The sequence below is a fragment of the Mya arenaria genome, chromosome 8 (assembly GCF_026914265.1).
Source record: "Mya arenaria isolate MELC-2E11 chromosome 8, ASM2691426v1".
Taxonomy (NCBI): domain Eukaryota; kingdom Metazoa; phylum Mollusca; class Bivalvia; order Myida; family Myidae; genus Mya; species Mya arenaria.
The window spans coordinates 19331469-19344200 of NC_069129.1; the positions used below are offsets into that span (position 1 = coordinate 19331469).

At 36.2% G+C, this 12732-nt stretch overlaps 1 protein-coding gene across 1 annotated transcript; it reads right to left on the reverse strand.

Annotated features, from left to right (window-relative positions):
• Positions 1–1957: 1957 nt before the first annotated feature.
• LOC128244039 (uncharacterized) lies at positions 1958–11676 on the reverse strand. The gene is made up of 3 exons (XM_052962056.1): positions 11468–11676; positions 9775–10279; positions 1958–2146 (listed from the first exon to the last, which is right to left on the reverse strand). The coding sequence occupies exons 1-3, from the start codon at positions 11674–11676 to the stop codon at positions 1958–1960; spliced, it is 903 nt and encodes a 300-aa protein (XP_052818016.1).
• Positions 11677–12732: the final 1056 nt, after the last annotated feature.

The following is a 12732-nucleotide window of genomic DNA, read 5'->3' on the forward strand; positions in this document are numbered from 1 at the left end:
GTAGGTGCGGACAGTGTCAGAGCATCACCTACCGTCGAGCTTAATTTCATCCAAAGGTACCCCTTTTAGGGCTTCGGAAGTTGCAGCACCAATTCGGAAAGTTATTGGAGCTAAAGCAAGCGTAATTAAGGCCTATGTACAAGAGAGATGTTTTAAGCACTGCCGAGAATTGGTACCTTGTGACTGGGGAGCCATTGAAATGACACAATGGGGAGCCCTCGAATTTTGGATGAATACTAAGGTATTTTGTTATTGCTGTCACGGGACCACTAGAAGCCTGTACTTTGATCCACTGTGACGCCCCATACTGGTCTGTTTAAGAAGGAGGAGCCTTATTTGAGCAACTTCCTTGCAAACCGAGACGGCCACCGATATTATTTTGTCTTGTGAATTTCCCTTTGTGACGGTGAGTCCCTCAACCCGCAGAAACCCAGAAAAGGCGACGATAAAGCAAGTGGAGAAAAGTGTTTGTTCATAAGCATTTCTACAAATAACTGGAAGTACACCTAACACGGAACATAGAAACTGAGGCGTGATAGGTAAGCGAGGGTCTTTGCGGATACACTGCCTTTTCATCCCGTTTAGTAAATTTAAAACTATAAAACTGGACGTTGGATCGAATTCGCCCAAGATTTTGCAACTAATGGATATAAGTGGGCCGTGCTGTGGGAACGGCTCTGTAATGATAAAAAGGAAATCAACAGAACCATGTGGTCTATGGGAGCGGACCAGTCTTCCATAAGCTGATGCGCGCACCGGAACTGTGAAAATGCACTTATGCCTTGCATGTATGACAATCTTGTGTTAATGGGACTGGAGACATTTAACAATCTATCAGCATCGTCGAGTAAATCACTGACAAGAACGCCTGGGGAATTGGATCTGGACCTCTAGCGTCGCTTGCCGGAACTTGTCCAAGCGCTTACGAGAAATAGAATCACATATTACATTAAGTTTGGTGGATATGTGACGTGATGTTGTTTGATAGAATACGCAAAAAAGAGGCATGAGGAGGTGCCTTACTGGTTTCGATTTAGCAGTATGCTTATTAAGAATATACACTAGGTCAAGATTATCTGACCACATGACAAGTGTTTTATTCGCAATGTGTTCACTCCATATATAAACAGCCAATTAAACCGGGACTTTTAACAAATGTGTGTTTTTCCATGACACGGGCCATTGAAAGAAAGCCCATCGACCTCGCATGTAACAGGCTGCGCATAAGCCGGCTGCCCTTGCGCTATCAGTCCACCATTGCAAAGATTCACTCCAATGCCGAATTGATTCTGGGATTATGACCTTACCATTAAAATTTGAAAGGAAATTGACCCATAGAAATAAATCTTCCTTTAATGCAACTGTTCGTCGGATAATTTCCGTAATTGGAAGTTTTTTTTCTTTTTAAGCAACGAGTTTATTGTTATTATTTAATCATCGACTTTTTCCCGAGGAATACATATTGTCATAGTGGAGGAATCTATTAATAGACCAAGCAAGACTAAACGAATTGTTGGGCCTACAGAAATTCCTTCAGCAATAGGGACGCCGAGCGTTTTACAAATCAAATGAAAATTACCCAAGAGTTCAGTGCAATGGTTTGAATTCCTAGGTCCAGCGAAAAAAGGTCGTCCAAATAGTGATGAATTGTGTTTAAGCCAGAAGCATCGGATACTGCCCAATGTAAAAATGTGACCTCCCCCTCCCACCACTAGAGTTGGCAACAACGCCTATTGGGGAGGTACGAAAATTAAGGAGGTTCCCTTAAAGGACCGGCCATACGGGATTATACCAAGTGATGCGGATAAGGTAGGCACAGGATAAAAAAGCATGTCAAAATTACCGGTTTATGGCCCTGAACTCGGTGGCTGACTAAGTCCATTCAACCCTAACCCTATTGACGCCTCTGCTTGGCCGGTAGTAGCGAGTAGGGGCTGCTCCGCTGCCGGTACTGATACTACTTGACCGGGTGCCGCGAGTAGTGCCCCTCTTCATGACTGTGCTTTGATGGCTTGAAGTGCCGTAGACCGGAAGATGGGTGGCAGGCGCCGCTGGCACTGGCGGTTGGGCGCGGCCCCACGACTTCCTCGATGCTGCCACAGATAGGGCTGCCGCTGGGTACGGGCGAGTGCTGCTGGCCACATGGCTTCCAGGGCCCGTTTCCGCAAATTCACACGATGCATTGAAAAGTATATAAGAAAGAAGAATGAATCAATCGTCAACCCAATTAAGCAGAAACTGGTATGTGACAAAAAAATTAAACAGACCAAAGCAATCATTTAAGAATTGACTATGATGACCATGGCGAGGAACGATGCGAAAATAGGGACCTATCTAAATCCGTTGAAATCGCCGAATACAATTCTAAACTCCGCTCAGTCAGCTCGAATGAATGAAATATAAGGTTTTTAAACAAGTGATGAGACAATTATTTTTTTAAAAAAACAGAGGCGATGAAGCTTTCATAAAATTAAAAACAAATTTGAGAAAAATGTACGGGCTACCTTTTCGAAAGTCGTAGAAGAAAAGGGGAAGTAACAAGGTGAACGCTGACGTCATCGGATAGATTCTAGAGTGATAGACTGGTTACAGTAGTATAGACTGGTATCGTAAAAAGGACTGTGCGCCGCGATAACGCTGGTTACATTAAGCTGTAACCAGAATTATGTGTGTCCAGTTCCGTCCCTCGGGCACGCTGCGTAACTGATAACTAGGAACGCCTCGTTACTTGACAACTTAGGTTCCCTCGGGTCGGACTTTTCTATACGGAACGGAAACACATGACAGATATAATTAGTCTAGAAAATATAGCTATAAAGAAGAAGGAAGAGTTTTTGACTTTTGACTTTAACTCTTTATGTTCTCGCCATACGAATACATAGTGATATACACACATAAACGAAATAAATTATCCAAAGTAATAGCGTAATGATTTTTTGGAAAGTATGAGTTTTATTCACATACCATAACATATATATAATACATAATTATTAGCGGATGTCCAAATCACATTATAATGTATGTACATTGTACATTTTTTTTATTAATTTCAAGGTGTATAATTAACAATTAATGTAATTAATCAAAAACGTATTGAAATACATAAACAGTAAATTAGTATTCACTAGAGCAAAACATATTTGTATATACACTCATACAATGAAAACTGCAGGCACAGGCCCAGTAGCCAACACTTCAAATATAAACAATGTGTAGAGACACAAAGTATGGTCGCAAACGACACAATGCCTTTAAACTGCACTCTCAAATATTGTCAATTTTGATACTTTTTAAAACATATGTCCCAGAATAAGCTGATTTTGGCATCAATGCCATTACTTAAGGTCTGAACAGACCTCACTTGTTTGGTAAACTGCAGAAATTTTAATTTTTTCTAAAAGCGTTACTAATAAACCATCAATTTTCGAACGAAAATATGATAAACTGAGATCTGAACTTTTATAGCAATCTTATATCGCTCTGGTTCCAGATATTTAAGAAAAACTTGGCTTATTCAGAGAGAAAAACTAAACAATTGTCAAAACGATAAATTGGTGAGAGTGCAGCTATAAAGGATGATACATACCATCAACACATAGAAGTCTGATCAGAAAAGGCAATTTTAACAAACACAAACTAAAATGTTTTGAACATAAAAAAGTATTATTCATAAACCAATATTTACACCTCAACTTCCTTTCCTTAAATGAACTACCGTTCGGCAATTGTGATAATAATCCGATGAACGCAATATTTCGGATATGTTCGGATTGTGAGTCATCGAATAAGATGTAAATTTAAAAAAATAAAACACATTTATCTTGTTATTGTTTGTATCGTGTCAGCAGGTCCCGATGAAACTTAAACATGTCAGAGGGAGAGAGGGAAAGAGAGAGAGTGAAAAAGTATGATATATTAAATGTATTGTTGCCATGCATGTGTTTCATTTTTACGTTTAAAAAGTGATTTGAAACTATTGAATATTCCCGCGTTATTGTGAGGTCATTTTATGAACTGTTTCCGGTTACGGTCGGGATGTTCTATTTACAGAATGGGTGAGAAAGAATTACTGAAAGTTTTTTTTTAATATATTGAATATTGTTTTTAACAATTTCCGAATGAAAAAATGAAAATGAACTGTTGGCGTAAATATAAGTAATGAATTGCGTAATTGATGTCATTATCGGGGATATGAACGCAATAGGCCTTCGGACTGCACGCACTTAAACCATCTCAACTGCGTTCATACCCCGATAATGACATCAAGGCCGCAATTCATTCCTCAATTAATACTACATAGTATTGTTAAATATACAATGTACAAAGTAAAATAAAAAAAATAATGGCATATTGCCATATTACAACAGCATAACGGCATATAACAATAATAACAAAGTAATGGCATAATGCAATAATAACAGTATGACACATTACAATAATAAAAAGTAATGGCATAATGCAACTACAACAACATAATAGCAAATTACAATAATAACAAGGTAATGGCATAATGAAAAAACAACATTATGACACATTACAAAAATAACAAGGTAATGGCAATGGAATTACAACAACATTATGACCTATTACAATAATAACATCACAATGATCAATAACGATAGCATCAGAGAACACAGCACTATCTCAACTGTGTTTGTCCGTCAAATTATTATTCAGTAACCCAGCAGGACACAAACATTGACAACATTGGAACCAAACATTCTTCCATTGTCTATATTATACACACTATCTAGAAGATAAAAATACACAAGAACTATACTTATTAAAACGTAGTCGTTATGGCATAAGCTTGTTTTATAATCATCGTACTTCCCATTATGTTTAACAGCTGGGACATTTCTTAATAGATTATGTTATAGTATTCGCATAGTGTTGGCTTTATTGGTGTTTGGCGCGAATGTATTTTTACTAACCAATGCGCATGGGCGAACCGCAATATATCCCATTTAACAAAAAACAATTAATGACTTAATTAACTTTGGCGGTAGTATTCGTCGGATATTTCAATATGCAATAGAAATGACTTGAAGTAAAATCTTAATGATTAAGAATGGGTGATGTGAATTTGTGAGGTTAATTCACTGACATTTAACTGACCTAAAATACAACAACCTTAGCTGACACATAGTCAAACCAAAATCTTACGCAGGGAGTGTTTATCGGATAAGTGGCAGTGGGTATAAAAAAAATATCATTAAAATTCTTAATGACTAAGCCTAGTACTTAATGATTACATATCTGCAATTTCATTTTCTGTAATTGTAGGTTTTATATGCTTATCGTAGATCAAACCTGTTAACGTAGACAGGAGAATACTAACCTACTTTGTTGAAGATAAATGGGTTTCGAAAGTTTAACAGTATTCACCACAGCCTGTTTATTTGACCTAATTTGCGTTGTAATTTTAAAGAATTTCAACCTTTTCGATTAGACTATTCAGTCAGATGTGAATGGTTTAAACACCTTTTTGCTCTTCTATTTCCAAGCAGGACACAAACTTTCACTACATTGGAACTAAACTGTATTCCACTGTCTATACTATACACACTATCTATAGAAGATAAAATAATGAACTCAAGAACAATACATAGAGGATATTTGTTTATTTCAGTGTAAGATCGTATTTTATTTCACGAGTGTCATAGAAAAACATATTTTCACGAGTGGCGAAGCCACGAGTGGAAATGTAGTTTTTTTTATGATCACGAGTGAAATAAAATACGATCTTACACTGAAATAAACAAATTTTCTGTGTCTTTTATGCTTATTTTCGGAGTTTTATTTGTTTTTTATTTATTTCTGAATTACCCCCTTTTTTGAAAAGGGTGGGCTTGAGGCCGCTACCCGTGGGGCGCCCCTCATGCATAGTTATAGCTGTCAACTTTTCTACTTTCGGTTTGCTGAGAAATAGTTCTCTGCTATTTATTCTTATAGCTTTATATTCGCTCGTTTTTTATTGCAAAGCTTTATAAACAGTAAACAATGAAGTATTATCAGTGCACATATGTTCCAAAAAATAATGAAAACACTTTTTTATTTTAAGATGGGCATGAATACAAAACCAAATTACTACGCCGCTATTTAAAGAATGAAAATTTGGAAGGTCAAATGTGTTAGCAAAACAAATGTAGATACTCATTGGATTTTAACCATTCTTCTTAGTTTAAGACTGCATGTACGCGTGTTTTTATAGTAAGTTAATATTCAGTCATCTTACTGTCAGAGACTAGTCTGTTTCGATTTAAAATGTTTGTTTTCCAGATAAAGAGTAAATGCCACGCTAGTTTGTTGACACATTTTGAGGTGTGGGTGTGGTATAAAATATCGGATCTATCTGTAAATTGTGTGAATTCTCCAGGAAGCTCATTTTACGTACTACAACGGTTAACAGTTCAAAATACATTTGAACGAGGATATAAAATTTTATTTATGTTCGAACAGTTGTTTTTGTCTGTAATTTGTTTGGTATGAAAGCAAATGTTCGAACATTCAGCTTCAAAGATCAGTAAAATGTTTGATAAACGGGATAACCGGTAATAAACGGTAAGTTGTTAATTTCCAATTATATATTTATTTAAATTTATAAAATATTTCTTTCTTTTTTTAACATTTTTTGACATAATTTACTGAAGTCCAATGTTCTGTTTTGATCAAGGCAAGTACATGTAACAACAAAGGAATTTAAAAGTAGTTCTGAAAGTTGATATTTTCACTCCTTATTTTGCAGTGAAAATATCAAATTGATATTTTCACTGTTGTTAATTCACTGTTAAACCCCCATATTTCATCGTAAAGAATTATTGTTCTCCACCGTCTCAATAAACATTTGGGTTTTCTGTACGTGTATGTGTGTATCAAATATGTTTATACACCATCATTTGTTTGTATATAATACATCATGGTTCTTAGAAAACCATTGTCCGTCATCAATCTTTCTCAGAGGAGTTTGCAGGATAATCCAGCTTCTATAGAGAGCTAACACATATTATTCGCCGTCATCTGCATTCTTGAACTTTTTGTAAACATTGCGTATTTCTTCACTGGATATAAACGAGTCTATGTATGCCAAATAAGGCAATAACCTGCTTTGCAACGATTTTGTAAATCATAACAAGTGAAACACATTAATATCTCATAAGTCTTGAAAGACAATTTGTGCTGCGTTTTGATATCTTGAAGAAGAAATGACAGATATTTTGAAGTTACATATCCAGTACTGTCGAAGTCCAGAATAGTGGCAAACACTTCTGACTTGAACAAAACATCTCTAGACATGACATGTTTAAGGTAAATCTCAACTAAATTATAACTTTTTCTACGAAGGAGGAGTTGCAAAATAGCAATCTTATCTTCCATTGTAAATACCCCATATAGATTTAAAAAGCGAGATGCTAGTGAAAAACAGTACTCACTCGACGATAACTTTTTCTGTTCTTGCTGACCTGAATGTGGAATTATCTTCAAATAATCATAAATTATCTCAGTTCGTATATATTTGCGCTTAGGCATGCATTTTGCTAGATGTGTTATTTGTGACTGTCCTTTTAATGAACCTTTTTGTAATAACTCCAAAGTGGCACTGCTCTTCTTCGCTACCAGGTAATTCAGTAATTTAAAATGCCCGTTCTTTACGATGTAATAAAGCATACTATTACCGTTCTCATGAGACATCATTGAAATATCAACGTGAGATTTTTCAATCATACGTCTGAACATTTCACTCCATGTTTTGTCAGTGGCGTCCTTTGCATATTCTTCCTGATTATTTGATAGTTTGAGCAGGTACAATACATATTCTTCTAGTCTAAATCCGAACTTTGTCTTTGACAACGTGTCATAGAAATTAATGAAGTAAATGAAGGTATCAAATGCTCTACAGTGAAGCGTTGAATGAAAGGCGTTTGTGTTATTAAAACAAAGAAGTGTTTCAAACATCATCTCATGACGTTGCAGTAAAAAGTGAAGATATTCAACGTTGTTTCCACAAGCTGCATAATGGATGGGTAAACACTCGTCTTCGTCTCTTCGGTAAAAGTCAAAATTTGTATGATCAATTATTTTTTGTAATACCACTGACACTGGCGAAATTGCGTGCTCTATACCGTGGCCAGCTTTGCATTTCATATTTCTTAATTTAACTATTTCTATGTGATGTAATTGTATACTGTCTTTTAGCAAAGGAACTTCCTTGCATTGGACTTTTATTCTGTGCGCGTTACTCATTTCAAGGAAAACTTTAACCATTTCAGTACGATTACTTTGAAGTGCAGCGATAAGAGGAGGGCGACCTCCTCGGTCCAAGCAATGAAGCGTCGAATGTTTGCTATCCTTCAACAACTCTCGAACAACCTTTATGTGATTCTGTCGAATAGCCGCATGTAAGGAGGATTCACATGACAATTCGCTCCAGTCATTAAAAAGAACGTACAATATATTGTTTTCAGGCATCATATTTCCTTGTACTCTAGCACTGCCGTTTGGAACCCAATAAAGTTCATTTGTGCATAACACACATTTGTCATATATGCCTGCTTCTAAAACGAGTTTAACGAGTCCAATATTTCCTTTTTCAGCTGCAAAGTACAAACATTTCCAGTCCACAAAAGAACGATTGTACTGCAAAAACACTTCAACAACATCGATTCGATTAAACATGCAAGCAAGATGCCATGGTGAAAGGTTCAATCCGTTTCGTTCATACAAATTATAAGAAGAGAATAAGTCATCGTGTAAAATTAGTTTTACTGTTTCCGTATGTCCGTGTTGTGCTGCTATGTCTAGCAACCCGTAATTCCAGTGCTTTAAATTAGTTACTACCTCCACAGCATCATGCATCGTTAACATATTGGGAAACGTCGGCATGCGAAAGTGTATATCCGCTCCGTGATTAACCAGTTGCTTTAAAGCGTATGTATATCCGTTTACTGCAGCAATAAATACCACTGATATATTTTCAGAACTAAAGTGATTTCCACCTGGAAAGTGGTGGAACAGTATCTCCGGTATTTCTTTCAGTTTTCCTCTTTTAACTATTCTTACCACAGGTCCTTCTGAAAATTGCTTCTCTATCTTGGAGATGAAATTTTTCGGTAAGTTCATGAACTGTTCTCGTAGACCTGAACCCTCATTAGCAGATTGTATGTGTAAAAGTAAATCAGTGACATCAAAAGTAAAATTAGATGAGTTTAGTTCATACAGAATATATTGCGCATTGACTTGATGACCATTGGAAAGGGAGAGTCTGTTCTCACGGGGGCACTTTTCTAATAGCCACTTGAATAACGAAAAATGTTTAAACTCGATTGCGCCATTAACTTTGTCTGTAAATTGTTGTAACATGGAAAGCTCCTTTTCAAACATTGACAGTGAAATATTGTCAATGTACTTTAGAGAAATCACTTTCTTTATATTATCTGGTGTGTTTTTTTCAGATAGGTTGTCAACAATGCTTCTAAAATGGATTTTGACAATTCGAACCCGTGATCATACCATCTATCAAATTGGTCTCGATAATATCTATTCAAATCACATATTTGGTTCGACTGTGTAGGATCTGCATTAACGGCAAGCTGGAAAAACGTTACTTTATTTGCTCTAGGGGCATTAGACTGGTTAAAATATAAATCAATGTCATTTAAATTCCGGGGTTCAAGGTTATGAAAGTAAATAACTAAATACAGCTGCTAAAACGGCAAAAAAAAATATGACACTGCATTTAATGTTGCTTATAGCTTTCGTTTGTTTTTCATGTACTTTTTTGAGCTTTGTAGCAACAGTTAGTAGTCTCTTTTCCAGTTCATGTGTGTTGTTCACTATATCATTCAACTCGTTTTCAAATTTAAAAAGGTCACCTTTTTCAAGGTCGGTGATAAGGTTTTGTATCTCGAGGGGATTCTGAAAGTAGTAGACCACATCTGCGTGTTGAATAACCTGTTTTATGTTATAAAATACAATTTGTTTGTCATTTTCATCGAGTGATGTTGTGTGAGCTATCTTGTTCCTGCTTTTCCGAAGTTTGTCAGCCAAAGGCAATATTGTGGCAGGAAAGACTGAACACTTTTTCCACACGGTTAACGCCACTGATAAATCACTTGCATCCATGTTAGCTTTATCCCAATTTTGCAGCATAAATACTTCAACTAGGTTCATGTGATGTTTTGGCCAATCCCATGATTGAAGCTTGTGCCATACCAGTTCTCTTGGATTGGTATGAAATCCAAACAACGCTTGTTTCCACAAGCCACAAGTGATGCACCATCTGCAAATGCAAATATATTTCATTACATATCATAAACTACAGGTCTTGAGGAAGCTTCAAATGTACTGTTTCAGTTTACTTCCATGTTATTCATTCTTCATTTTCTCAGCGCAAAAGCGATTTACTAAATGAAGAATGAATATTCAGTTTCTCATTGGTCCAGAACACTTCCGGCAAAGCAAGATATGGGCCGATTGTTCAGAACTGGTTATAGTCTCAAATTGAGTTAGAAATATTTGAAATCATAGGTGTGTCCATTTAAATACAGTAGTATATATTTGAAAGTGAACAACGATTACATTAAGAACGTTCTTGAATTGAACAAACTTCAGGGCAATTGTTCCTATATCTCATATATCATGGGATCGGGGTTTTCCCTACTCATATTCATTATCTATAAATAATACCTGATTGAAATATATGTTAGTAGTTACAAAAAAAATGTGGACGCGGACAAAGCTGGTACAAATCCAGCAACGTCATTTCCGTAATACGTTTCACAATGTGCATCTAAAGGGACCTTTTCCAAAAAATATGTCATTTAAAGAAAAGTTTTTTGGTGCTTTTTTGTGATGCCGATGATAACTATATAAATGGCTCATAATTTGTGTTGTTAAGAATTAATGGTGAATTAAGATGTACAAATAACCCTGTGTTATTATAAAAATGAATTAATATAATTTTCTGCCAGTAAATATCAGATCATATTCGATGGGTCCCTCGTCAATAATTTACCACATTATCCTAAAATTGTATAATTATGGGAACTACTTTTATGCGCAGTCACCCATAGACGCTTATGTGTTAATCCGATATGGTCATTGTTCAGTTTAATTTCGTCCCCTCCAGACATCCAGTATTTGACTTAAAAAAACATCCCTCCCTCCCTTATACTTATTGTAACTAATATTATTTTGTTTGTGTTAGTTGGCAATTAACACGTATTATTGAATGCCTTGTTGAATGTATTACGGGCATTTCGCCGCGACGTATTATTATTTCTCACTAATAACTTACTTGTATAATATTTATAATACTGGCGTTGCGGCCATTTTCGCCAAATTATTTTATTATTCATTAAATGTTATATAATGTCTTGTCTTGACTTTGTCTTTTGGAGTAACGATTAATTGTATCATATAACCTTTGAAAAAAACAACAACAATAAAACAATGTAAAAAGTCTTACCTGTTGACATCTCGCATAACCTTACTGCATCGTTGTTGACAAATAGGCTGATTTCCAACCTGTAGTGAAATTTGCTGATGTAAATCCTTGAGCTTGTCCTCCGTAAAAGGCAACACGGCCTCGCCTGTTTTATCAAGAGCGATCTTACATGAAACATAATTCCTTTTTCGTTCATCTTTTAGCATGTCCTTTACCTGAACGTTCGCCATTTTAGTCTAGTTTCGATCCCCTTGTAGTATCACGTTTCAAGATACGGCCATATTCAATGAAAATATTTGTAAAGATTATATTGATTTAAAATGTAATTAGACAACTCAATGCTGCTTAACTGTCGATTTCAAAACAAATAACAGGAATTTTACCAACAAACAAATAATGTATTATTATCAAAACTCAAACTGCTATAACTTAAAGACGACTAGCATGTTTAAGCTTAAAGTTCAGTCACGTTTATGTCTCTAACTAACGATAGAGAACAATACATTATTTATTTATTGTTTTTATAAATCGCATAACATATAACTTAACTTTTTTTTCGTAATAATGCAAGAGATGATGCAAAATTTTCCGCATTGGAAGCCAGACGTAGATCGACTTCGCAAACAAATGCATGAACCATGCGATGAGAGTGAAGACAAGTCTTCCTCCATGCCAACGCCTGATGTCGCTGACCAGGCCGCCGGCTGGTATATTTCAGGACATTGCCGCGGATTTGTCATTGAGTGAAGCTAAAGGCTCACCAGTTTCGGGACATTTGGCCAGTTTGACAGACAAAATAATTGACAAGACATTGGAAGACAAAAAACGGAATGATTTGGCAGATAAGAACCCCGTGCCAGAAAACGTCACGAAGTTGAATCCCCTAAAGTAAATCCTGAACTATGGAGAGTAATTGAAGCGAAAACGCGCACTAAAGACGTGAGACTTTAAAAGAGTCAGCAGTTCACACTCAGAGCTATGGTGCCGATCATGCAGGTGATTGATAGTTTGGTTGCAGGACGGGATTGCCAGGAGAGTGTGAATTTTGATGAACTTGTTACAAAATCGGTGGATGCCGAAGTATTGACTGCCGTGGGAAATGCAGATGCTAATGACTGCAGGCGGGAATAAAACAAGTGCGACTTGAACGAGGAATATCAGGCCATATGTTCCATTACGAATCCTGTCACACAGATGTTATTCGGGAACAATATCATTGATCAGCTGAAATCGTTAACTGAACCAAACAAAATTGGATTTAAAGTACGTGCAGGGAAATTCAGACA